This window comes from Rhinopithecus roxellana, chromosome 13 (genome assembly GCF_007565055.1).
Source record: "Rhinopithecus roxellana isolate Shanxi Qingling chromosome 13, ASM756505v1, whole genome shotgun sequence".
NCBI lineage: Eukaryota > Metazoa > Chordata > Mammalia > Primates > Cercopithecidae > Rhinopithecus > Rhinopithecus roxellana.
In genome coordinates, this window is record NC_044561.1 from 19,215,331 (window position 1) to 19,242,935 (window position 27,605).

Consider the following 27,605-nt stretch of genomic DNA (forward strand, 5'->3'; position numbering starts at 1 on the left):
CAGGCAGCCTCTCTATCCTCAAGGAAACTCCAGGTGACCCCGTGGACCCCACTTAAGGAAAGGCCACTCTGACCATGAGGGAGAAGACCAGGGCAGGTGACAGATAACTCAGAGACCACAGTCTCCCTGGATTTCCCTCCATTTCCCTTCGTCCTGTCACTGTTCTCAGCACATACAGGCCACTCTTGGCTCTCTGCACCGCACTGGAAGGGAAGCTGTTTACAGTGGGTCACAGCCCTAGGACAGACCCTGATACACAAGCAGGTTTCCACAAACGATCACAGTGACTTGGAAACTCTGTTAACCTAATACGTATATCTAAGGACCATCAGAGCTCTGGTTGGATGGCTCCCCCAGGACATCAGTAGCTCTCGCCCCCGTGGGTCCACTGAGGACCAGTGCATGGGGCATGCAGCAAGGGCTGGGGCAGCACCCATGTCCACCTGGCTGCTGCACCAGCCGTCATTCAGCAGCCACACTGCACCCCACCCATCACTCAGGCTCCACCCAACCCCAGGCCCTTCTCCACTCTTTGGGGCTGTGCCAACCCTAGAGGGACCCTGTCTGGCCACTCTTGTCTTGGCCCTTTGTTGGAGAATTTCAATGGTCAGCCTGGACACCTCCTACTCCTTCCAACTCCAGTCTGCAGCTGTTCACAGCACCTGCTGGTTCTAGCTCTGCAATCTGCTTAGCATTGCTGGAAAAAGGAAGTAACTCCCCAAGACTGTCCTGTACCCAACCCAGACCAGACCCACCCTGTACACTATGTCCTGAGTTAAGCTCTTTGTGACCTCTGTGTCCTCGTCTGATAAAACAGGCATAAAAACAGTGCTAGCTTCATGTGTCTCTAGAGATAATTAGCACAGAAGAAAGGCTTAACAACTGTGCTGGCACTGGGCACAATTCAGCACAATTCATGTCTGGGTGCCTCATCTCCCCAGACAGCTTGTGGGTCTGCAGAAGAAAGCAAATACTGTTCTCTGTGTTCCATCAGTGCCCAGCCTGTGCTCTGAACAATGCAAGAGTTTACAGGCAAAATAGGCTCCAACTGCAGATATCTGGGCCTGTGCACAGCTCCCGGTGCCACCAGGTGACAGAGGCCCAGGTACAGACCAGGGGTTGCTGGTTTGAGGGGACTTCTCATTTGCTTTTGTCATGACGTGAATGATTTATTTTTGGGAGCTGAAGTCACCATCGCCACCATTTGTTAAGTTCTTGGTGATTTCTAGAGTATGCGGGACTTCATGCAAACCACTCCTCTCATCCCACAACTACACGAGGATTTTATCATCACCTTTATCCAACCCAGGAGCAAACTGAAGCTCAGAGAGAGAAATTGCCCCAGATCACTGACTAGGAAGTAAGAGATGAGACTTAAGCACCATACTCCCCAGAAACTGCAGAAGTAAAGACATGAATGGAGAGAAAACTCCGTGAGGCACACACGGCTCAGCATCACGGGTGACACTTTGCCACCTGAGCCACGGACTAGGAGAGGCCGTCTCTCTAGGTCCGAAAGACCATCCCGGAGACCTGCAGCAGGATGCACATAACGTTTACTGAGGCAGCTGCTTCTGGTCATCGGGTGATGGTGCTGGAGCCAGGTGAGAAGTGTTTTCAAAAGGGAAAAAATTAACCAAGAATTCTGCAAATTACAAACTGATGAGGTTGACATAACTCTCCCCCCAATATTAGAGAATATATTCTTAAATAAATTATTTTAAATAATTAAGGGAAATGAAGCCCATCAGGAACCAAGTGGACCCGCTCACTCCCAGGGCCCTCTGGGTGCATGGCAGGGCACAGCTGGGTTTGCAGCTATTTGATCAATAGGGCCCCAGCCTACAGGATGATCAATTAGCCATCACCTCTTCCACGACTGGAGCAGCACCTGGGCTGCAACATGGCACCTGGGAGCCCCACTAACGAGCTGGAGGGCAGAGCCAGAAGATTCCAGAAATAGCTTGTGTGTCTGCCCCAAAGGCGTGCAGAAAAGGTCACTGGAGGAGACCTTGTCACCTGTTTTTAATACCTGAGAAGACACTGGGGAAGCCCTTCACCTGGGCTGGGGCAAGAGGCAGCAAGGGGACCTCAAGAGGGCTGGGCCAAGGGCCTGGCAGATGTGTCCTCACCCAGGGAAAGCCCAGTGGGTCCAGAGAGAGGAAGGGATGGGCATCAGGTACACGGATGTGGAACAAATATACAGGCCTAGGTGGAGAAAGCCACCTCAAGCCTCTGTCTGGGCCCTGATTCCCATCCACCCGAGAGGCAGAGGAGGCTGCCAGAAGCTGGGTCCCAGGACCTCACCGGACAGTGGACCTCAGTACCCAGGCCCAGGTGACTGTCCCCACCTGAATGCTCTCTTCCCTGCAGCCAGGCTGAACATACAGGACATACAGGGAGCAGCCCCAAAGGGTAGAGGGAGGACTAAACGGGGGTTCGGGAGGGTAGTCAACAGCCTGGGGGGCTGTTGGCCAGGGTAGCTCCAAGCTCCTTCCCCAGTGCTGTGGGACTCAGACCCCTGCTCTGAAGGGGCCATCAGCTCTGGGCTTGGCCCTACAACCAACCAGCACGGGAATACGTCCCACAACCCAGGCACAGGCCCCGAGAGGACTAGCAGAAAGAAGCAATGTAGACTGGGGCCGCGCACACCAACATGGCCCAGTCTCCCTGCTCCCTAGAGCTCCCCCTCTGGGACCCCAGAGCCCTTTCCTTCCTGCTCTCTGGGCCATGGCGCATACAGTGGCCTCCATGGAGCTCTCCCAGCTCCTCCCCACGGGCTGCCTCCATCAGGCCATCTGCACAGCTCACAGGCCCCAGGCTCACCTGAGCCCCCACGGCCATCACAGTCCCAGAGGGTCACACCCCTGGGAACTCCCCATTCCATCCTTGCAGGTCCTTCTCTCATGCCCCTACCAGATCCCCAGGGAGAAGGCAAACAGGAGGCTGCAGCCCAGGCTTCTGGGCCACCCTGACTTGCGCTGGAACCTCCTCACACACCAGCACTCCCCCAGACAGGGGTCAGGCAAAGCCAAGGCCCTCGGGACACAGGCAGATGACTCACCCCCTTTTCTTCTCCGAATGGAGGCTTGGAATCAAGAAACAGAGTAAAGGGAGTAAGAGGCAGGCTCGGCACCCAGGCCCCATTATCCACGCTCATTTCTCCACCCCATCCCTGTCACCACCACCTCCCCCAACAACCATGACCTCCCAGATCTGCCCCCAGCCTACACCTCTTTATCAGAACATGAAGAGCAAATCTGCCCAAATGCGGAATCAGTTGGTACATGCCTTGAAATCCAAGGAGAAAACAACCATAAGCAGGGGCTTGTGTGTGTGCCACATACATGCAGGTGCACACAGCGCATGTCTGCTCACCCAATGTGTGCCACATGCATGCAAGTGCACACAGGGCATGTCTGCTCACCCACGCACAGACGTGTGCCACACGTGTGCAGGTGCACACAGCGCATGTCCACACACCCACGCACAGACGTGTACCACATGCATGCAGGTATACACAGCGCGTGTCTGCTCACCCACACACAGATGTGTGCCACACGCATGCAGGTGCACACAGCACATGTCCGCACACCCAGGCACAGACGTGTGCCACACGCATGCAGGTGCACACAGGGCGTATCAACTCACCCATGCACAGACTTGTGTGCCACACGCATGCAGATGTACACAGCACGTGTCCGCACACCCACACAGACATGTGTGCCACACGCATGCAGATGCACACAGCGCGTGTCCGCTCACCCACGCACAGACGTGTGCCACACACGTGCAGGTGCACATAGCACGTGTACGCTCACCCACGCAGACATGTGTGTCACACGCATGCAGATGCACACAGCTCGTGTCCTCTCACCCACGCACAGACGTGCCACACGCGTGCAGGTGCACATAGCACTTGTCCGCACACCCACGCACAGACGTGTACCACAGGCGTGCAGGTGTACACAGCGTATGTCCGCTCACCCACACACAGATGTGTGCCACATGCATGCAGGTGCACACAGGGCGTATCTGCTCACCCATGCACAGACGTGTACCACACGCATGCAGGTGCACACATGTCCACACACCCACACACAGACATGTGTGCCACACACATGCAGATGCACACAGCGTGTGTCCGTTCACCCACGCACATGCATGCAGGTGCACACAGCACGTGTCCACTCACCCATGCACAGACGTGTGCTACACGCATGCAGGTGCACACAGCGCATGTCCACTCACCCATGCAGACATGTGTGACACGCATGCAGGTGCACACAGCGTGTGTCCACACCCACGCACAGACGTGTGCCACACACATGCAGGTGCACACAGTGTATGTCCACTCACCCACACAAGACGTGTGCCACATGCATGCAGGTGTACATAGCACGTGTCCGCTCACCCAGGCAGACGTGTACCACATGCGTGCAGGTGCACATAGCACATGTCCGCACACCCACACACAGACATGTGTGCCACATGCATGCAGGTGCACACAGGGCATATCCGCTCACCCACGCACAAACGTGTGCAACACGCATGCAGATGCACACAGCGCGTCTGCTCACCCACGCACATGCATGCAGGTGCACACAGCATGTGTCCACTCACCCATGCAAACATGTGTGCTACACGCGTGTAGGTGCACACAGCACGTGTCCGCTCACCCACGCACATGTGTGCCACACGCATGCTGGTGCACACAGCATGTGTCCACACACCCACGCACAGGCATGTGTGCCACACGCATGCAGTTGCACATAGCACATGTCTGCTCACCCACACACAGGTATCCAGGTGCACACAGCGTGTCCGCACACCCACGCACAGACGTGTGCCACACACATGCGGGTGCACACAGCGCGTCTGCTCACCCACACACAGACGTGTGCCACACGCATGCAGATGCACACAGCACGTGTCCGCACACCCACGCACAGACGTGTGCCACACACATGCGGGTGCACACAGCGCGTCTGCTCACCCACACACAGACGTGTGCCACACGCATGCAGATGCACACAGCACGTGTCCGCACACCCACGCACAGACGTGTGCCACACACATGCGGGTGCACACAGCGCGTCTGCTCACCCACACACAGACGTGTGCCACACGCATGCAGATGCACACAGCACGTGTCCGCACACCCACGCACAGACATGTGTGCCACACACATGCAGGTGCACACAGCGTATGTCCACTCACCCACGCACAGATATGTATGCCACACGCATGCAGGTGCACACAGCGCGTCTGCTCACCCACACAGACGTGTGCCACACGCATGCAGATGCACACAACGCGTGTCCGCTCACCCATGCAGACATGTGTGGCACACGCATGCTGGTGCACACAGCGTGTCCACACACCCAACGCACAGGCATGTGTGCCACACACATGCAGGTGCACACAGCGCGTCTGCTCACCCACACAGACGTGTGCCACACGCATGCAGATGCACACAGCGCATGTCTGTTCACCCACGCACAGGCATGTGTGCCACACGCATGCAGGTGCACATAGCACATGTCTGCTCACCCACGCACAGGCATGCAGGTGCACACAGGGTGTCCACACACACACACAGGCATGTGTGCCACACGCATGCAAGTGCACACAGCGTATGTTCACTCACCCACGCACAGACACGCAAACACACGGAGATATGCACAACTCCATCATGCTTGGCTCAGTCAAAGGTTTGTTCAGAAAAAAGGCAAAACCCCATAGAAAAGAAGTTCAGGTGTCGCAGAAAACCAAGGTGGTCACCTGTGTGTTCTGTTCAAAGTCGGTCTTAAAACAAAAGGCAGGGCAAATGTGTTCGGCAAAGAAACCTTTTCCAGAACAAGGCCACTCACACAGACGCTGGGTGTGGCACCTACCCTGATGTTCTCATCACAAAAGAAAAAAAAAGGGGCCCAGACATTACAGGGAATCCAGATTTCTCCTGGGAACATGAATGCACAAGAAGGGCTTGGACCTGCCAGGGCCTTCCCTGGCCTGGGTCTCCACTGACCTGTGGCCCCAGCACATTCCTGGTACAAGCTGAGTGGACATGCATGTGGTGACCATGAGGAGTCCCCAGTGCTGAGGGGAGGAGGGGTGCTCTGCCCTCTTCTCTCTCTCACCACCTGTCTCAGGAGGGTCCCCACCCAGCCCCTTCCTCTCACTCCCATCTCTGCAACCCTTCATTTTCCAGGCACCAGCCTTTGCTCACCCCATTCCCCCAGAGAACACCCCTTCCCTCCCCTTCCCCCAACAGGGCCATGCCTCTCCCACATCCTCTGAGCAGCAAGCAGCCACCTGGACAGGAGCCTCCGCCTTGCACCTGCTTTCTCTGACACCTCAGTTTTCTTTTTGGGTGTTCAGGCACCTTCTCGATAAACTATGAATCCTAAAGGGCTCTAATAGCTCTTGACAGTGTGAGGCAGTTCTGATGTGTTCTTGCCAGCAATGACCAACAGGCCTCATTTCTATCTTCTGAAAGCAAAAACACTGGGTTGTGGGATGGTCCCTTTGGTACCTGGGGAAACCCTGAGGCTGGCAATGGCTTCCTCAAATCGAGTATTTCCACAGGGGACTTCCAGAAGCCCTGCTGGCTTCCCAGGACAGCCGTCTTCTGGGGACAGGGTGGCTTCCTGAGCTCCAGAAGTGTGGGTAGAGGCTCTGTGCTAAGCTGTCCCTTCATCCTCCCCCAGACTGCTCAGGAAAAAGCCTGAAAAATTATGGTGGCCTGAAGCTGTGAGCAACTCTTCTGGAAGACCAGGGTCTGTAGAATGACTCCAGCAACCTGTCCTGAGGCTTGTTGCAGAAGAGGGAACACTCAGCCCAGAGGAGAGGGGAAGGAGTTTCTTCCATCCACCAGTTTCTTCAGGTAGAAAAGCCCAGAGGGCAAAGCGCAGTTCTCTCATTTTCACAGGGCAGAGTCCCTGGGTCCCAGGATTATACATCTCAGGCTGCCCAAAAGCCTCATGGTGCCGAATAGAAGAGTTCCTTCTGGACATGCAGTTGATCGTGGCTACGTGACAGCCTCTAGCAGAAGAATCCTGGGACCCAGCTGCCTACCGGTGCTTATTGATCAGTTTGGATCTTCAATTGACAGGTCAGCTCCCTGTGACTGACCTTGGACCCTTATGACCCTAGGGTCAGAAGTCTGCTAGCCTCTCTGCCTCACTCCTGAATGAGTAGGGTTAGCGGGGTACAGAATTCTAGGTGGAAAAGAATTTTGCCTCCACACTTTGAAGCTCTTCTTCCATCATCTACTGTCATCTGCTATTGCTGTTGAGAAGTCTGTTGTCAGTTGAACCACTGCTCCCGTCTAAGACATCCAGCGGCCAGTCTCTCTCTCTCTCATCATGTTTTGTTTTGTTTTGTTTTGTTTTGTTTTGTTTTGAGACAGGGTCTCGCTCTGTCACCCAGGCTGGAGTGCACTGGCACGATCTTGGCTCACTACAACGTCCACCTCCCAGACTTAAGCAATCCTCCCACCTCAGCCTCCTGAGTAGCTGGGACCACAGGAACACACCACCATGCCAGGATAATTTTTGTATTTTTAGTAGAGATAGGGTTTCGCCATGTTGCCCAGGCTGGTCTCAAACTCCTGGACTCAAGTGATCCACCTGTCTTGGCCTCCTAAAGTGCTGGGAGTACAGGCGTGAGCCACCGCACCCAGCCTCTCTGTTTTAAAGATTTCTGCTTGTTCGCTGCGTTCTACAGTTTTACTATGAAACATTTCTTTAAACTGAAGACTCATGTCTTTGTTCAACTTTGGGAAATTCTTAAGCCATCTCACCTCCAAATATTGCCTTCAGGCCTTGCATTAGGTAGATGCTGGGATTTTCCCAACAGTCCCACTGAATTATCTATGTGATAAGTGTCTCCTAACTGCTCTTTGATACTTTGTATCTCCTTATATTTCGGTGCTATATTATGGGTAACCTCAGATTTATCTTCTAACCTGCTATTTCTTTCTTCACCTGGGTCTAGTGTACTGTTTATCCCAGCTGTGGCTTTCTTTTTTATCTCAGTAACTATACTTTTTGTTTCAGTAACAGTTCTTTAAGGATCCTTCTGGCCAGGCACAGTGGCTCACGCCTGTAATCCCAGCACTTTGGGAGGCTGAGGTGGGTGAATCACAAGGTCAGGAGTTCAAGACCAGCCTGGTCAATATGGTGAAACCCCATCTCTACTAAAAATACAAAAAATTAGCTGGGTGTGGTGGTGGGCACTTCTACTCCCAGCTACTCTGGAGGCTGAGGCAACAGAATCACTTGAACCCAGGAGGCGGAGGTTGCAGTGAGCCGAGATCGCGCCACTGCATTCCAGCCTGGGCAACAGAACGAGACTCAGTTTCAAAAAAAAAGAATCATTCTATTCTAAAATGTGCTTATTCTTTTTTTGCTTATCTGTTCTGTCCTGTTCTCTCATTAGTTCAGTTAGTTCTTTTAATCTTTGTGACAATTTACTTTATTTTAATGTTTTTCATATTCTTCTCTGATTTCTAGTTCTTTCGACGCTAATTCCAGTTGTTGGGCTTGGCTTTTAACTTTCCCACTTCTCACAGGTCCAGCCACGTCTCCCAGCCTTGTGGGGGCCTCAGGACCCCAACTCCTTGCCCTTGGGTACTAGATAATGAGCTACGGAAGCCCCTGGCTTTGGTTTCTCTCCTTTTCATTTTGAATTATCTATATGAGATTTTTTGTTTTTTTCTTTTGGTTTTATTTTATTTGGAATTGCTATGGTGAAAATTCTGACCATGTCAGTCCAATGCATGTTGGTAGCTGTTCTCCACACTGAACTAAACTGCAGTTAAGACCATCTGCTCAGCCTGTGGCCAGGACAGGGTCAGGGCTCAGTTCATGAGTAAGGTCAGGGATTATTCTGGGGGCCAGGAAAAGGGATCCTTCTATGGCTGGGGTAGAACCAAGACTGAAGCCAGGGATGGGGCTCAGCCTAGAACCAGAATGAGGTCCATTCCTGTGGCCAGGACTTAAGGGTTCAGTTTAGGACCAGAGTTGGGGTTCTTTCTATGACCAGTGGCAAAGTAAAGTCTGGGAACAGAACTGGGCTTAGACCACAGGAAGACAAGAACCTCACGCCTATAATCCCAGCACTTTGGGAGGCCAAGGCAGGCAGATTACCTGAGGTCAGGAGTTTGAGACCAGCCTGGCCAACATGGTGAAACCCTGTTTCTACTAAAAATACAAAAAAAAAAAATTAGCCAGGCGTGGTGGCAGGCACCTGTAATCCCAGCTACTCGGGAGGCTGAGGCAGGAGAATCACTTGAACCCGAGAGGTGGAGGTTGCAGTGAGCTGAGAATGCGCCATTGCACTCCAGCCTGGGCAACAAGAGTGAAACTCTGTCTCAAACAAAAAAAAAAAAAAAAAGAAAGAAAGAGCCTGTCAACTGTCACGTATACTGGGACATGCCCATGACGAGGCTGTTGATGGCCACATGTACAGCACATACCCACAGTGAGGACAACGGTCACACATACTGGGACATGCCCGTGAAGAGGCTACTGATGGTCACGTCAGGACATGATCAAATATATCTGGACATGCCCATGACAAGGTTGTTAATGGACACATATATAAGACCTGCCCATGAAGAAGCTGCTGATGGTCAACCACAGCTTGTGCCCAAAACGTGCCCCATCGAAGCCCAGCACACTCCTGCTCCCCTCCTGCCACACTCGAGGTCCTGCCCCATCGTCCAACAGTGTGCCTGTGGCCTGTGGGGTCAGCAGGACCACCTGACCAATGAGGGCACAGGCACCAAGAGGGTAAAATAAACACAAAGCTGACACAGCCAGTGCCTGGCAGAGCCAGAGTGGACCCCGGTCACCTGACTACTGCTCTTTCTTCACTTGGATGAAATGCAGGAGTAAAGTCAAAGTGGAAATGTGGAAAACCAGAGGCAGTACACACACACAAACATGCACACACGTGCAAACGTACTGGTGGGCCAGATCCTGCTCCCCGTCATCTGTCCTGGACACCCCACTGTCCATCCCCAGCCCCTCACATCTCACCCCTTCCACATGCCATCCCCCTCCTCACCCTACAAGCGCCAAATGTCCCCATCACGCCAGAACCCACCCATTCACCTCTGACCTGCTCCTATATCCACCTGTCCTTCCTCCCCTCTGGCTTGACTCCCTGGCCTCCCATACTACCTGTGCCTTCCGGCCCTGTCTGCCCATCATGGACTGTCCACCTGCATCCACCTCCACGGCCACCCCCGCCACTCACCGAGTTCCTCAAGCTCAGCTGTCATGGACTTGGAGCGCAGGGTCAGTGTGGTGCTGGGGGCCCTCTTGGGGGGCGGTGGGGCTGCAAAGAAGAGGGAGGCCTTGGACCTCCTGTCCAGCAGCAGGCGGCGCGGCGTGGCCAGGTGCAGGTGCCACTTGCGCTCCACTGCCTGGATCTCCTCGTACTCCCGCGAGGATGAGTCGCACTGTGCCAGGATCTTGTTCAGGCTACGGCTGGACGCAAACTTCTTCATGGCGCAAGGAGCTCAGGGAGTGTGGGGGGGCCCGGGCAATCAGGGCCTCAGGGGCCCTGGGAACCCCCAGAGCCAGGGCCTCAGGAGACAATCAAGGGTGCTGGTGGGGGTCACGGTGCCAGCTGGCTCTGGCCTGAACACCCACCCTGCAGGCTCCGAGGGCTAAGCGAGGGGGAACCAGAGCCATGAGGTGGGGGCTGGGAGGGGTCTCCTTGCGGGCGGGGCTCCTGCTGCTCCAGGGCTCCCCCCAGGCCCGGGTGGCCACTGCCCCTTGTGGGGCCAGGGTGTGGTCAGCCAAGCCACGGGCCTGGGCTGGGCCTGGCCGGCAAAGCCTCCTGGGCCCAGGCTGTGCCGCGTCGTCGCGGGGAGAAGACGCTTTTCCTCTTCCCTCAGGTGCCGCCTCCCCCTTCCCTCCGACAATAAGCAGCGCGGCAGCGTCAACCTCACAGTTGCTATGGCAACCCCGGCCTCCAGGCAGCTGCTGGCGGTGTAGGGAAGGAGGGCTCTGCCACGCCAGGGGCTGGGGGAACGCCGGGAAGGAGGGGGCAGGGATCTGAGGAGGCGCAGCCTGAGGTCAGGGGTCAGGGGTCAAAGGCCTCAGGCCAGGGGACAGGACTGGCAGTCTAACACCAGGGATTGGGAGGGGCCCCAGCCCACGCATGTGGGTGGTTCATCAAGGTTCAGGAATCTGATGTCAGCAGTTGGGGGTCAGGGATGGGAAGAGGAATGTGGGCCTGAAGTCAAAGGGCTAAGGTCAGGGGAAAGTTTGGGCACAGAGGCCTGAAGCGTGACCCCTCACCTCTGCGCCGAGCCCCGTCTTCTTCTGGCTTCCTTGTCACAGACACAACCTTCATGACGAGGCGGTTACCACCCTGGCGGATCAGAGCCACCACCTGCTTGTGTCCGACCTTCACCACGTTCACCCCGTTCACCTGGGACAGACAGGCAGCTGGGTGGGGACGCCCCCAGGCACGTCCGCCACAGGGTTCAGGGGTCAGCATCCCACTGGGCAGGGCCGGCCAGGACGGCCTCACCTCGATGAGGAAGTCTCCCGTGCGAAGCCCGGCCCTCCAGGCCACGCCCTCCACGTCCACCGACTCAAGGTACTGCAGTGCCGGGAAGGCTGGCGTGGGCGTGAACTCCTCGATGGGGGTCTCTGCTGCGGGGGGCAATTAGGAAGGCGCTTCACCAGTGAGGTTCAGGTGGGGGCGGCTGCCACACAGCAACCTCCGAGTGGCTCAGCACAGGAAAGAGATGACTGCAGGGGGCAGTGAGGCGGGGCTGGGGGAGGGCCACGGGGAGCCACAGCGCAGGGACTAGCCGGTCCAGAGATCCTAGACATGACCCTCTGCGAAACCCCCTTCGCCCAGGCCAGAAAGGCCCCCACTCAGTCGGACTCTAGAGCAAAGACAGTGGAAAACAACGAAGGGAAGGAATTGCCGCCTGGGCCGGGACACTGCAAACCACGACGGTCCGACCGCAGCAGAGGAGCAAGGAAAGCCGGGGCCAAAAGTGGGGAGGCGCAGGGGCAAGGCAGGGAGGGAGTGCGGGGTAGAGCAGAGTGGGGGGCAGAAGCAAGAAGCTGAAGACATTCCTGAGCAGTGTGTAGCCCCTGCCTGCCTGACACCCTGGCACACACTCCCCATTACCTTTGGCTCCCCGGAGCACAAAACCAAAACCCTCATGGTCCCGTTTCTGCAGGACAGCCACTTTGTCATCAATGACATAATCGCTGAAGAAGGAAAGCAGGGAGGAGTGAGGCAAGTCCTGTCTCGAGGTTGGCCAGCCAGCCACAGTCCACCCTGCAGTCACCCCGGGACTGACGGGCCAGGGAGCAGAAGAGAGGCCGGCCGGGTCCCTTCCCTCACCCTCCTCTGACCTCTTCATACCTGGCCTCCTGGACCAGCTCCTGGCCTCCCTCTATACTGCAGGTCCTGCCCCACGTCCCATATATGCATGCTCCCGCCAGCCAGTGTCCCTGCGTGTACCTGTGTGACGTGAGGCTGTCGTAGGAGCCCACTGTGTAGTGGCGGAAAAGCCGCTTCGTCCGGTCCTCTCGTGTCTCTGAAGGGAGTATCAAGAGCTGATGGACAGTTGTGGCCTCCAGCTGGCCTGCCTCAACTGCCCTCACCTATGCTGGTCACCAGTCTCTGCCCACACACACCCCCTTGGCCTGGTTGTGTCCAGATGGAAGTAGGGGGCCCCAAATCCTAGAGTCCTGGGTCCAGAGGTAAGAAGGCTGAGGGGATGATATAGGGAATTCTGACCTCTGTGGGTCAGGGTTCAAGAGGGGGCAGCAGCTCATCTCTTTCCTAAGTAGCTGCTGAACACAGGAGTCCAGACAAGGCCAGAGCCATCCACAGAGCATCGGTGAGCCCCAAGGCTGCGAGCAAAGAGGGGGGTGTGCACATACGTGTGTGTGACCCGTGGTCATGTGTGGATGCTGTGCTCATGCACGTGTCTCTGTATGAGCTCACTGTGTGCAAGTGCTGCGCTCATGTGTCTGCATGACCTGCCGTCATGGGCACGTGTGAGGTGTGTTCATACATGTGTGTACATCTGTATCTGCATGACCCACACTCGTGTACAAATGCCGTGCTATATGCCTACATGCACTGGCATGGAAGCAGCATTTTTCCAGCATTCTGTCTTCACCAACTTCTTCACAACAGCTCCTTGATGCTCAACCTCATGGGGTTCCTTGCTTCAGACTGTCTCTGAGTGGAGCAAGGGATCCAGGTGTGGGGGCTGGGTCCCCTGCCCTGACCTCAATGCATCCCACAGAGCTTGGTCCCCAACTGTCCTCTTGATCTCAAAGTCCCACATGGCCAGCGCCAAGCTAGCCAGCTGTCTGACCACCACTCCACCCTCACTGACCAGAAGGTTCCAGCCACACCTCCAGCCATGACCTCTCTGCTCCGACGGGATCCTCCAGCTGCCTGTAAGCCCCACCCGCCAGCCTTCCCAGCCCTGCAGCTCCACTCTCCAGGACCACAAAGGCCCCACGGGCAGCAGCACCACTGCCTCGCTTTCATCCCTCAGCACCTTCCTCGTTTCCTCTCTTGGTAGCGTTTCTCAAGATCCATGTTTTCCTTCAGCAAGTATATATTGAGCTCCTACTGTGTACCAGCTCTGCAAATACAGCAGAGAAGAGAACAAAGTCTCTGCACTCGTGGGGTTTATAATCTGTTCAGGGAGACAGGATAAACAGAGGATAAAGACATAGCATGTGAATGCTGGCAAGTGCTCAGGAGACCAGTGAGCAGATCAGGGAGGGCAGAGGAAGGCACACAAAGGCCTCACCCCCACGGGAGGGCTGAGTAGAGGCCGAGGATGGGGAGCAGCCTGTGCATATGTGGGCAAAGGGCTTCCCAGGAGCGGGGGTGGTCGGGGGAAGCCCACGGCAGGCATCAGCCTGCAGCATTTGAGGGAGTTCAGAGCCTGTGCAGCTGGAGCACAGGGAGCGAGAGAGAGTGGCAGGAAATGAGATCAGAAAGAGAACCTGCAGCTTTCGATGACCTGTTTCCCCCACTAATTGTGAGCTCCTTGAGGGTAAGGACCACATGTTCTTTATCTCTGTGATCCTAGTGCCCAGCACAGCACCTAGTGTGTCGCAGGCATTCTGCATGCTGACTAGGAGAGTAATGGGTGGACAGGTGCATATGAGATAGATGGACAGAAGGGTGGATCAAAAGGCACTGGACCAGTGGATGGAGGGCAGGTGGATCAAAAGGCACTGGACCAGTGGATGGAGGGCGGGAAGGAGAGGGCAATGGGTGGATAGATCAAAGAGCAGACAGATACATGGGTAGATGGATGGATGGACTGGGTGGGTAGACAGGTAGGTGGAGAGGTGGATGGATGAATGGATGGATGGAGGAAGGGAGGGGTGGTGGATTGGGTTGGCTGGTGAGTCGACGGATAAGAAGATGATGGTGGGATGAGTGGGTGAGTCAAAGGACAGACGGCTGTAAACATAGGTGGAGCAGTGGCCAGATGGAAAGAGGAAAGGGCACCTATTCCTATCAGAAGACACAAAAATCAAAAAAGTATTGGGCTGGATTCCAGGTCCCGGCTACTAACTTGTGTGACTCTCAGTAAGTCAACAGTCCCCTCTAAGCCTGCCCATATAGAATACAAAAATTCCAACTTGGAGGAGCCCCTTGGTTCTAATGACCTATTATCTTATCCTGGCATTCCCCAACCACACCTGCACCACTCATCCTGCCAAACCTAAGGCCAGCTCAGGCCAAGCCTCATCACCGCTCAGGTGGGGCATCAGACCCCTCCTTTCCTCCATCACACCCTTCTCTATGTCGACAGAGCCACATAAGTGTCATGGTGCTGCCTGCTAAAAAACCCCCCAAAACTTGCACTTGACCAGCCTCCTGTTTTCAGATGTTGTCAACCAAACAAATTGTATGTATTACATAACACAAATTCATTTTTCCAGCTTTGTTAATAAGACACATAACAGCCAGCTGCAGAGAAAATGCCCAACACAGCCATCCCCCACTACCCACCCAAGTGCTGACCTTACTGCAAAGAAAGGGAAGGAGGGAGGGGCGGGAAGGCACAGGGCCCTGTTCATGCTGGGCCTCCAGAACACACCTGACCTCACCTCTCCATTCCCTCCCTCACAGCTCCACCCTCTGCCTGCCAGGAGGTGCTGTGGGAGACTGCTCTCTGCTCGGTAAGTGACCAGGACTCGTCTCCCGATCCCACAGCAGGCACAGGCCCTGGGCACCAGCCCCTGCATGCACAGGGACTGTGTCCCCTCCCTGACCTTTAAGTCCTTTTCTGTCCCCACTCCAGTCCCAGAAATGGATTTTTTTTGGGGGGTGGGGGGAGTGAATCTGGGCCTGCTGGAAGCAGGTTCCTGTTCCTGGGCTGCACTCTGGCCTCTGGCAGAACTCAGCCCCGGGATCCCACAGCAGAGGCTCTGTGCAGCGTGGTCAGCTGGGCCTGCAGCCGAGGTCAGAGGGGACTGTCACTGCTCCCACTCCCTGCCCTTCACAGGCAGCCTCTGCAGGTTCCTCTTCTGCTGCCCACTCATGAAATACTCCCGTCTACCCCGGGACCTCTGACACTCACTCCCTGGGTCACACACACCACGGCTGCTGCCTGGAGCCCAGACCCGAACCCCACATTGGCTGCTCTGCGAGCCCACATTGGCCCACTCCTCTCCACAGCTCTGCTCTGCCCATCCCGGGCTTTGATCCTACACAATCTGCACAATCAGATGCTGCTGCTGGGTTCCGTCCGCCATGATGCCACGCTGTCCCTTGACTCCATGGCCACCTGACCACCCTCGTGGTCCCCACGCCAGCCTTGCCCGTCACCCATGCAGGTGTTCCACTCACGTAGAACTTGCTGCCTATGTTGCAAACAAGACTTTGCCCCTCGGGGCTGTATGACCCCCTAGAAATGGAATAACAACAAGTGGCCCCACCTCTCGGGACTGCTGGGATGAGTCAACGACTTCTACATGTAGAAGCACTAAAACTGTGCCAGGCACTCAGAGCAGACCTTGCTGACACATACAGCTGTAGAACACACACCGGCCCTGCACACACGGCTGTCCCCTCAGCCCCATCCACTGACCACCTAGAGGACTCAGCTCAGACAGTGCCTCTGCTTTAAGCCCTGACTCCTTCAGGTCAACCCAGGGAGCTCCCACGCTCACACGGCCCCCGTCACAGCCACTGCTCCCACAAGGCTTCCAGCTGAGCCTCCGTGATCCCGGCTCCCAGCACAGGGCCCAGCACATGACAAACACGTAAAAAACATTTGCTGCTCTCCAATTCTGACTCCAGCCTAAACCTCCCTCCCTCTCCGTCAGCTTCAGACTTAGGTCCAAATGCCCCTCACTCCACACAGTCCTCAAACCAGAACCTTCCTCATCACCACGTGGGGGAGCTCAAGACCCGCTCCGCCACAGGTGTGGATCCCCCCCACCTCTCCTTCCCCTCCCCTCTCCCATACTGTCTGAACAAGGGCCCAAATCTCTGAAACCATTTCCCATCTGGACCCTGTCCTATCCACCCTCCATGGGCTGAGAATAGGGGGCCAAGTCCCTTCTACACTCTAAGCCACCAGGAGAGCCATCAGAGCAAGGCAGGGCAAGGCCAAGGAAGGAGGAAAGGGCGCCTGCTCAGGAAAGGGTCAGTGGCCAAGCTCCTGCCTCCCTGGGCCTCTCCTGGGCTCAGCACAGGGCAGGGGTCCAGGCCATACAGGGGTGGAGTCGCTGGGAAACTCTCATCCCAAAGATGGGGACACAGTAACCCCAGGCCTGAGCCCTTCACATGCAGAGGGAGGGTGCATGCACCCTTGATCCAGACATACCACCGATGACCCCCAGTGACTGTCACTCAGGAAAGGTTTGCTTGGCCCACCAGCTCTCCAGGACAGAAGCACATGCATGGATCTGGAGGCCTCCTGGGACCCCTGAGGATTCCTCACAAGGGCACCCCCAAGATATGCACCCAGCTCCAGCCCAGGGGCCGCAAAAGGACCAGATGGTCAGCAGGGCTGGACAGCGGCCACACACCAACCCCAGGAGCTGCAGCCTTCACCTTTACATCCTCCCTGCAGGCTGAGGACCAGCCCACCTTCACCTGCTGCCCTCAGACTATCCCTGCCCCAGGGCACTCACCAGGGCACCTCCAGGCCCAACTGGCCTCATTTCCTCTTGGCTGCTCTGGGCCTCCCTGCTCTGCCCACTTGGACAATCTGTCCACTTTGGAAAAATGCCTCTTTTCTCACACTGACCTCCTTACATGTCTGCCAGCTACGCAGGAATCATGCGTTCCACACACCTGGTGTTTCTGAAGGACTGTGCTGGTGGGGTGCGAGTCACTGGGAGTCAGTGTGGGATCACGCAGACAGAGGCCCCGTCACGCATGTCCTATGTGTCTCCACTGCACGTGAAGTGTCAGGTTACATACACGCATGTTCCCAAATATATGCAGAGTGTGTACACACGTGTCTGTGTCATGTACACAAGTTTGCGTCTACTTTGAGTGTTTGAGTTTACCTCTAGTCTTTTCTCTGTCAATATCCATGTGGATTTAGCACCAAGAGAGACCAAAGGGAAACTGGAAGGGGTGGTCCCCTTGGGAGCTGCCCAGGGGGCTGTGGGGTCACTCACCAGGCCGTGGGTCATGCTGCCTCATCTGCACCTCCTCCACGCAGTCGGCCGGGAACCAGCCGGTGCGGCCTTTCACGGTTCCCTCCCAGAAACCGCCCTCCCCAATGCTGAGCACTGGAGGAAGAAGCCAGACAGGCCATCAGTGGGGAGCAGAGCTGGGCGCCCACCCCACTTCAGGAGCAGGTTCTGCCCACTCACCCCCTGCCCTTTCCCTCCTTCCCTTCCCACTTTCTCCCGGCTTTTTCCCTGGGAAGATTTTAGGATCCACACAGAAGAGAGAAAGGAACAGATGGGCTCGGCACAGGGTGGGCATGTGGGGGACAGAGAGACACACAGATGGACATACTCGGGGAGGGGTGCAGGCAGGGGCAGGGGCCACACTCCTGCTGCTGCCCCACCCCCAGCTGACCACGCTCCCCAGCCCCTTCAACCGACCCCCATCCTGGCTCTGTCACCCACCCAGGGGTCACTGCCAAGAGCTTGGGGTCATCGTGCTGTGGCCAGTGGGTGAGACCACGTGATGCACCAGCTGGGCTGTTTCCACCTCAGCCGGCCCTGAGGCTAGGACCCCAGCGGTGACCCCGAGACCCCCATAATGAGAGGCGTTTGTCATGGCACGCAATTCCCCCAGAACACAGGAAGCCCCAGTGACAGAAGCCTGCATAACACAAACACCCACATGACGGTCCCAGACACCCCACGACGGCAAGGGTCCCCCACATCGCAGGGGCCTCCAATGGATAAGCTGCAGAAGTGCCACGGGAACCCCGCAATGCAAGGAAGCTCTGTAATGGGACAGGGTCCTTCAGGCAGAGACCCCGGGGGACACAGAAACGCCTATGGCGAGAGAGGAGTCTCCGTGGTGACACAGGGAGCCCGGAACGACAGAGCACCGGAGGGACCCGCACGGCAGGAACCTTTCCCAGGCAGAGCCCTTCACTGTGACACCAGGGATCCCACAAGGGCCCAGGGCCGCCCCGGCGGAGGAGACCCCAGAGCCATCGCGCCGGCCCGGCCCGCACCGCGCGCGGCGCCGCCCCCTCCCCGCGCCGGGCCCGCCCCCCCGCGCGCCCCTCACCCTTCACGGCCTCGCCGCGGTGCAGCGGGATCTCGCCTTCACCCTGCGGGCTGTGCGCCTTCACGGCGATGAACTTGCGGCCGGGGACGGCGCTGTAAAGTTTCCGCTTCGGGCCCCGGGGCGGCGGTGCGGGGGGCGCGGGGGGCGCGGGGCCGGGGCCGGGCGCGGGGCCGGGGCCGCCGGGCCCGCTCGGGCTGTAAACGAACACGTAGGTGACGGACGCGATGCCGGGGGGCAGCGGGCACGCGAAGCCGGCGCCCGGGGCCTCCATGGCGCGCGGCCCGGCCCCGCCGCCGGCCTCACCGCAGCCGCCGCCGCAGCGCCCGCCGCCCGCCGCCCGCCGCCCGCCTGCCCGCCGGGGGCCCGGCCCGGGGCCGCTCCATGGGCCGCGCCGCCGCGCCCGGCCCGCTCCCGCCAGCGCAAGAGCCGCGCCCGCTCAGGGCTCCGGGGCCGCGGGGCTGCGCTCCTGGGCGCGCCAGGCTCGCTCCATGCCGCGGCCGCCCCGCGCCCCGCCTCCTCCGTGGCCGGGCTCCTCCCTCTGCGGGCGGCGGTGGCGGCCCTCGCGCCCTCCCTCCCGCCCTCCCCTCGCCGCCGACCCCTGGCAGGGGGAGTTCGGACGCGGACGCGGGACGGTGGTCAGGGCAGCCTAGTGGGAGCGGGGGATGAAACGGGGGCTTCGGGCACCAGCAAAGCCGCCTGGAGCCGGTGAACGGGAGGGAGCGGCACCCCCGCCACCCCCCGGGTCCGGGGTCCGGATCGCTGGGCGCCCAGTCCCCCTCTAGGCCTGTGTCCCCTCGTCCTGGACACCGGCCCCTGCCCACGCCCACTGCGTGATGCCCACTTTTCCCAGACCACTCCCCGACTGGGGCAGAGTCTGAGCTCTCGCTTCTCCACTGTGGCTCTGCTCAGAAGCCTGCACTGGCTCCCTAGTACCCAGGCAGGCCAGAGCCACACGCTCTTCCAAGAGCCAGGCTCCCTGGGGCTTGGGAATTTGCTACGCTCTAGTCACACAGGGGCACCTTTCCTTCCCCTCCTGTGGGCTGTCCATCACGCTGTTGCCAACACCTGAACTACTCTAAAATCCTGACCCCTGGGCCAGCTGTTAAGTGACCGGCTCTCAGCCCAAACGCGCCCCGCCCTGCCCTGCGTGATACTGGGGCGGCTGCTGGGGGTCGGGGCACGGCTCCGGCACAGCCGACAGAGGGCGCTGCGGAGCCGCCGCCGCCTGAGACCCGCGCAGCGCAGGGCCCAGCCTCGCCTCCCGGAGAGGTGACCACCCTCCTAGGGGCACCGAACTTCCTCAGCCCCTCCCGAGAGCTGCAGACCTCTCGTCCACTCACCAGGGCAGCCCCATACGGGGATCACTGCCCATCTAACTGCTGCTTAGCCCGGGCCTCAGCTGTCAACCTCCTGAGACCCACACCTCTGACGCGCCAGGCACCTAATAACTGTTTGCCAGGAAGGAATTCTGCCGTCCCCACGGAGCAGGTGAGCTGCAGCCCCTCACACAGCAGGTCTTAGTTTTGTGTCTGCTGAAAGGATGAATGAACACACACAAAAAATGAATGCAGGGAGGAGCCTGTGGCAACATGTGCCTCCAACTTAGGAGCTGCCGTTCTGCCGGATGGAAACATCCGGAATGCAGAATGTGTTCCTTTAGCCACTGGGCCGCACAGCCCTTAGAAAACCCGCGGGTCTATAAAAAAGCTTCAGGGGAGAATTGAGATTTGGGGCAGTACAGCCAGCCTTGCAAGTCCAACAAGCCCGGGCAGAGAGACAGACACGGAGACATCGCTGAGACCAGGCTGCAGAGCAGAGGCAGCAGCACAGAAAGGGGCGCCTTCCATAGGCCCTGCTGCACCCTGAGCCCTCTGCTGAACACTCGGGCTTAGAAAGTTGGGGATTGGGTCTACCTGGGGCCCAATGAAGCCGATCCCTAGCTCTCTGACCCTGGACCCATCACAGGCCCCACCTGGGTACCAGGACACTCATCTGTAACATGGCAATAATAGAGCATGAACATGTATGTCGTCAAGGTTAAGCGAGCTAGTATACACATGCCATTCAGCCCAACAGCGGGCATGGACTGACGGAACTGTAAAGGCCGGCGGCCATCCTGACAACAACGTACTGTTTATGTAACTCTTTCACTCAACAATGTCTGCCAAACACCCTCCTCAGTGCCTGGCTCTGATGAAACTAGGAAACGAGAAAGACAGTGTCTGCCTTCAAGGCATAGGGAGGGCAGGTGCTTTCACCGGTAGTTGCTAGGCTCTGCCAGGTGATGCCTCACCTGCCCAGGGCATTCTAGAAGGCTTCCCAAAGACAATGACTTGGGTAGGATTATTCCCACTTACTGATGAGAAGCCCAGGCACAAAGTGGCTATCTGAGAGCCAGTGCCCACCTCAGCACCCAATGCACAGCCCATAGAGGCCAGTGGGCTCCAGTCCAGGCATCCCTGCCTCAGGGACCCAGGCCTCAGGGTGAGGGTAAAGAACAGAAGCCACAGAGTCCTGCAGATGCACCAGGGCTGGGAGAAACCATGACTATACCCTGGGGACAGGGTGGGGCTTACCTGTACATTTTGAGCCCTCCTGGAGTGGCAACTCCATCCCTGACCCCTCTACCACAGGCCACCAGCCCTGACTCTTCCCAGCCATGTTTGACACTGCAGTGTGTTTTCTAAATCAGAGGTGGGAACATACCCTCTCCACCTAACACTCCCTCAACTGCCCACTGTCCTCTTGGCAAGCCCAGCTCCAACCGCAAACCAGCGTGAATGTGCCTGTCCCCACCTCCAGAGATACCTTCTTCCCTTCCCCAACCAGGAAGCCCTAGCCCATCACTGCACAGGTGCTAGGCACCACCAGGCCTCTCTCTGCCTCCCAGTGCTGGCTCCTCCTGGCTCAGGTGCTAGCACCCCACCCTCCCCACACCTCCAGGGCCTCCCAGCCCCCTCCTACCTGATCTTGCTCTGGCTGCCCCTGCCTGCTAAGGGGCCACTGATGTTGCTCTCCTGGTCGGCATCCCGGTCACGATCTTTCTCCTCTTGCAGTCGCTGGAGCAGCAGCTGGTGGGGGAGGCTTCTCAGCGAGGGTCCAGGAGAAGCTGCTGGCTGTGCCTCCCCCTTCAGGTTGATATCGCTGGCCGAGCGCTGCAGAGGCCGAGGGGATGCCAAGCCACTGGGGCCAGCCAGTCGCCGCCGCTTTGCATAGCTGGGGGTTTCCCTGAATGGTACTGGGGTAAGGGGGCATAGGTAAGACTCTGAAAAGCCAGCTGGGTGACCAACTTCTCCAGTGTGCCCAGGCTTTCCAGATGTTAAAACTAAATCCTGTGTTCCAGGAATTGCCTTGGTTCCAGGCAAACCAAAAGAGTTGGCCACCCTACAAATGAAGCTAGCATTAAAGGGCCACATCCCAGTCAAACTGCCTCTCACCCTAGCTTCGGAGGTAGAAGCCTGCTTCTCCTCTCAGCCGAATGAGGCCTTGAGGATGCTCAGATATGCTCTAAGAACTGCATTTCACAAGCTTCAGGAGAGACAAAACAGGCTACATATGACAAATCTCACCAGACTACTGCCGAACAGGACCATTTGTAGTTAACTATAACCAGGGAAACTATAAAAGACATTCTAGACCAGGGATCAGCAAACCTTTCCTGGAAAGAATTGGACAGTAACTACTTAAGGCTTTGCAAGCTATATGGTCTGTGTTGCAATGACTCAACTCTGCCACCGCAGCATGAAAACCACCACAAACAACATATAAGCAAATAGGTGTGTTTGTGTTCCAATAGAATTTTACTTAAAAAGCAGATAGTGATTAAAAAGTATGATCAAGCTATACGCTACTTACAAAATAATCACTTTAAATCCAAAGACACAAATAGGTTCAAAGTGAAAGGATAAAAAAAGCAATCTAATGTAAATAGTAACCAAGAGAGCTGGGTGGTTATGTTAATATCATACAAAATAAAATTTAAGATAAAAACTGTAACAAGAGACAGAGAAGGACATTGTATGTTGATTAACAAATATTAACACATACAAACCGAACAATAGAACATCAAAATATGATACAAACAACACAATTTAAGAGAGAAATAGACAGTTCCACAATATAGTAAGAGACTTTAATATCTTACTTTCAATAATGGGTAGAACATCTGGAGAGATCAATGAGAACATAGAAGACTTAAACCGATTAGACTTAACGATACATACAGAACATGCCACCCAACAATGGCAGAATATATTCAAGAATTCTTCTCAAGTACACATGGAACATTCTTCCAGACACACTGTTTGGCTGCAAAACAAGTCTCAATAAAGTTTTAAAAGACTGAAATCATACAAAGTATATTTTTCAATCACAACAAAACAAAGCTGGAAATCGAGAAGTGAAAGAAAACTGGAAAATTCACAAATATGTGGAAATTAAACACCATACTCCTAGACAACCAATGTGTCAAAAAAGAAATCAGGCTGAGCATAGTGGCTCAAGCCTGTAATCCCAGCACTTGGGGAGGTCAAGGCAGGAGGATCACTTGAAGCCAGGAGTTTGAGACCAGCCTAGACAACACAGTGACACCCCCATCTCTATAAAAAATAGAAAACGATAGCCAGGTGTGGTGCTGCACCCTGTAGTTCCAGCTACTCAGGAAGCTGAGGTGGCAGGATGGCTTGAGACCAGGAGGTTGAGGTTGCAGTGAGCTATGATCAAGCCAGGGCACTCCAGCCTGGGCCACAGAGTGAGATCCCATCTCTAAAAAAACAAAAAAAAAAAAAAGAAAGAAAAGAAAAGAAAAAAAGAAAAAAAAAAGAAATGAAGAAATGATAAGGAAAATTAGAAAACACTTTAAGACAAACAAGAACAAAAATACAACATACGGAGCAAAAGCAGTACTTAAAGGGAAATTTAACGCTGTAAACACTTTTAAAAAGGAGAACAATTTCAAATCAATAACCTAATTATACATCTTAAGAAACAAGAGAAGGCCAGGTGCAGTGGCTCACGCCTGTAATCCCAGCACTCTGGGAGGCCGAGGCAGGCAGATCACCTGAGGTCGGGAGTTCGAGACCAGCCTGACCAACATGGAGAAACCCCGTCTCCACTAATAATACAAAAATTAGCCAGGTGTAGTGGTGCATGCCTGTAATCCCAGCTACTCAGGAGGCTGAGGCATGAGAATTGCTTGAACCCGGGAGGCGGAGGTGGCAGTGAGCCGAGATTGCGCCATTGCACTCCAGCCTGGGCAACAAGAGTAAAACTCCATCTCAAGAAAAAAATAGAATAAAATAAAAAAGAAACAAGGGAAGGCCAGGCTCAGTGGCTCATGCCTGTTATCCCAGTACTTTGGGAGGCCAAAGCGGGAGGATCACTTGAGCCCAGGAGTTCAAGACCAGCCTAGCAGCATAGTGAGACCTGTCTGTATGAATGAACAAATAAAAGAAAAGAGACTGGGCGCAGTGGCTCACGCCTGTAATCCCAGCACTTGGGAGGCTGAGGTGGGTCGATTACCTGAGGTCGGGAGTTCAAGACCAGCCTGATCAACACAGAGAAACTCTGTCTCTAAAAAATACAAAATTAGCTGGGCGTGGTGGCGGGTGCCTGTAATCCCAGCTACTCGGGAGGCTTAGGCAGGAGAATCGCTTGAACCCAGTTGGCCGAGGTTGCGGTGAGCTGAGATCGCACCATTGCACTCTAGCCTAGGCAACAAGAGAGAAACTCCATCTCCAAAAAAAAAAAAGAGAGAGAAGAAAAGAAGAAACTAGAGAAAGAAGAGCAAACAAAAGAAAGAGGAAGGAAGCAAGGGAGGGACGGACGGACTAGAGAAAGAAGACCAAAAAGAAACAAACAAGCAAACAAGAGAAAGAGCAAACCAAACGAGCAGAAGAAAGAAAAGCGAGCAGAAGGAAGGACACAGTAAGGTTAGAGTGGAGAGAAACAAAAGAGAAAAACAGTGGAGAATCAAGGAAATAACAGGTTGTTTCTTTGACAACATCAGCATAATTGACAAACCTTTCGCTAGATTGACTAGTAAGGAGAGAAGATGGACAGAAATAACTAAAATCACAAATGAAATTTGGGGACTAACTACCAGTATTACAGAAGTTAAAAAGGAATATAATACTATCAACAATTATATGCTAACAAATAGAAAAGCTAGATGAGGTAGACAAATTTCTAGAAAAACACAAATTACCAAAACTGACTCAAGAAGAAATAGAAAATTTAAACAGACCTATAACAAGCAAAGAGATTGAATCTTGAACCACAAGCCTCCCAACGAAGAAAAGTCCACCACCAGATGGCATCACTGGTGCACTCTACTAGAAATTTAAAGAATTGACACAAATTCTCACTCTTCCAAAAAGCAGAAGAGGAGGGAACACTCCCTCATTTCATGAGGCCAGTTATTACCCTGATACCAAAGCCAGATAAGGGCATTACAGGAAAAGAAACCTACAGACTAATGTAATCAATATAATACATCACATTAATAGAGAAAAGGGGGAAAAAAAAACATGATCATTTCAATTGATGCATAAAAAGCATCTGCCATAATCCGATACTCTTTCATTATAAAAACACTCAGGAAACTAGTAATAGAGGCTAGTAACTTCCTCAACATAAAAAGGAAATTTATTAAAAATCCAAAGTGCTTGCTTCAGCAGCACATATACTAAAATTGGAATGATACAAAGATTAGCATGTCCTCTGCACAAGGATGACATGCAAATTCGTGAAGCATTCTATATTTAAAAAACAAAAAAACAAACAAGAAAACATACATAGATAGCATCATACGCAATGGTGAAAGACTGAATGCTTTCCCCCTAAGATCAGGAACAAGGCAAAGATGCCTGCTTTCACTACTGGTATTTAACACTGTACTGAAAGTTCTAGACAGGCAAAAAAAAAAAAAAAAAAAAAAAAAAGGTACCCAAATTGGGAAAGAAGAAGTAAAACTATCTCTATTTGCAGATGGTGTGATCCTATATATAGAAAATCCCAAAGAAGACACCAAAAGAGCTACTAGAGCTAATAAATAAATTCAGCAAAGTTGTAGGCCACAAGATCAGCACAAAAAAATCACTTGTTTTTATACACCAGCAATGAGCAATCCAAAAAGGAAATTAAGAAGATAATTCCATTTATAATAGCATCCAAAAGAAGAAAATACTCAAGAATAAATTTAACTAAGGAAGTAAAAAAATCTATATACTGAAAATGACAAAACACTGCTTAGAGATAACATAAATAAATAAAAGGACATCCCATGTTCATTAATTGGAAGACAATGGTGTTAAAATGTTAATGTCACCCAGAGTGATTGACAGATTCAATGCAAAATTCCAATGCCCCTTTTTGCACAAATAGAAAAGCAATGTTCAAATCTATATGGAAATGCAAGGGGCCCTGATTAGCCAAAACAATAACAAATAAGAAAAACAAAGTTGAAGCACTCAAACCTCCTGATTTCAAAAGTTACTACATGGTGGGTGCGGTGGCTCATGCCTGTAATCCCAACACTTTGGGAGACGGAGGTGGGTGGATCACCTGAGGCCAAGAGTTTGAGACCAGCCTGGCCAACATGGTCAAACCCCATCTCTACTAATAATACAAAAATTAGCTGGGCGTGGTGGCACACACCTGTAATCCCAGCTACTTTGGAGCCTGAGGCAGGAGAATTGCTTGAACCTGGGAGGTGGAGGTTGCAGTGAGCTGAGATTGCGCCATTGCACTCCAGCCTGGGTACAAGAGCAATACTCCATCTCCAAAAAAATAAAAACAAAAAGTTACTACAAAGCTGCAATAATCAAAACCATGTGGTACTGGCATAAGAATATATATGTAGACCACTGGGATAGAATTGAGTCCAAATAAACCCAGGTATCTAGGATCAATTCATTTTCAACAAGGGTGCCAAGATCATTCAATGGAAAAAGAACAGTCTCTTCAACAAATGGTGCTGGACAATTGGATATTCATATGGAAAAGAATGAAGATGGCTCCCTACCTCACACCATAAACAAAAGTTAACTTAAAATGGATCAGTAACCTAAATATAGGAGTGAAAACTGTAAAATTCTTAGAAGAAAACCTAGAGGATAAACCCTCATGACCTATGACACCAAAAGCATGAACAACAAAAGAAATAAATAAATACCTTGAACTTTATCAAAATTAAAAATTCTTGAATATCAAAGGACATTAACAAAAAAGTGACAAGGATCTCCTATTCTACAGAGAAAATATTTACAAATTACATATTCCATACAAGTTTAGTATTCAGAATATATAAAGAACCCTTACAGGCCGGGCGCGGTGGCTCAAGCCTGTAATCCCAGCACTTTGGGAGGCCGAGACGGGTGGATCACGAGGTCAGGAGATCGAGACCATCCTGGCTAACACGGTGAAACCCCGTCTCTACTGAAAAAAATACAAAAAACTAGCCGGGCGAGGTGGCGAGCGCCTGTAGTCCCAACTACTCAGGAGGCTGAGGCAGGAGAATGGCGTGAACTCGGGAGGCGGAGCTTGCAGTGAGCTGAGATCCGGCCACTGCACTCCAGCCTGGGTGATAGAGCGAGACTCCGTCTCAAAAAAAAAAAAAAAAAAAAAGAAAAAAAAAAAAAAGAACCCTTACAACTCAACAACAACAAAAATAAATGACCCAACTTAAAAATGGACAAAGGACTTGACTTTTCTCCAAAGAAGATATACAAATGCCCAATAAGCACATGAAAAGATGCAGAACATCATTAGTCACTAGGTAAATACAAGTCAAAAGCACAATGAAATACCATTTCACACTTACTAGGATGGCTATAGTCAAAAAAAAAAAAAAAGGA

General features: G+C 53.9%; 1 protein-coding gene and 1 non-coding gene across 5 annotated transcripts in view; one reads left to right on the plus strand and one right to left on the minus strand.

Moving 5' to 3' along the window:
- SHANK3 (SH3 and multiple ankyrin repeat domains 3) overlaps positions 1–27,605 on the minus strand; it is a 57,925-nt gene that overhangs the window by 18,179 nt on the left and 12,141 nt on the right. For all 4 annotated transcript variants that reach the window (XR_004052611.1, XM_030914376.1, XM_030914375.1 and 1 more), the window contains exons 11-18: positions 21,715–21,988; positions 18,751–18,944; positions 17,673–17,786; positions 12,511–12,586; positions 12,172–12,254; positions 11,557–11,681; positions 11,322–11,454; positions 10,270–10,350 (exon numbers count right to left, since the gene is read on the minus strand). Coding sequence is in view for 3 of the 4 variants with exons in the window: in XM_030914376.1 (XP_030770236.1) it covers positions 10,270–10,350; positions 11,322–11,454; positions 11,557–11,681; positions 12,172–12,254; positions 12,511–12,586; positions 17,673–17,786; positions 18,751–18,944; positions 21,715–21,988 (1,080 nt within the window). In the remaining variant the exon portion in view is untranslated. The remainder of the gene's footprint in view (positions 1–10,269; positions 10,351–11,321; positions 11,455–11,556; positions 11,682–12,171; positions 12,255–12,510; positions 12,587–17,672; positions 17,787–18,750; positions 18,945–21,714; positions 21,989–27,605) is intronic.
- LOC115892984 lies at positions 25,412–25,515 on the plus strand. Its single transcript, XR_004052949.1, has one exon. It is a non-coding gene; the product is annotated as a U6 spliceosomal RNA (small nuclear RNA).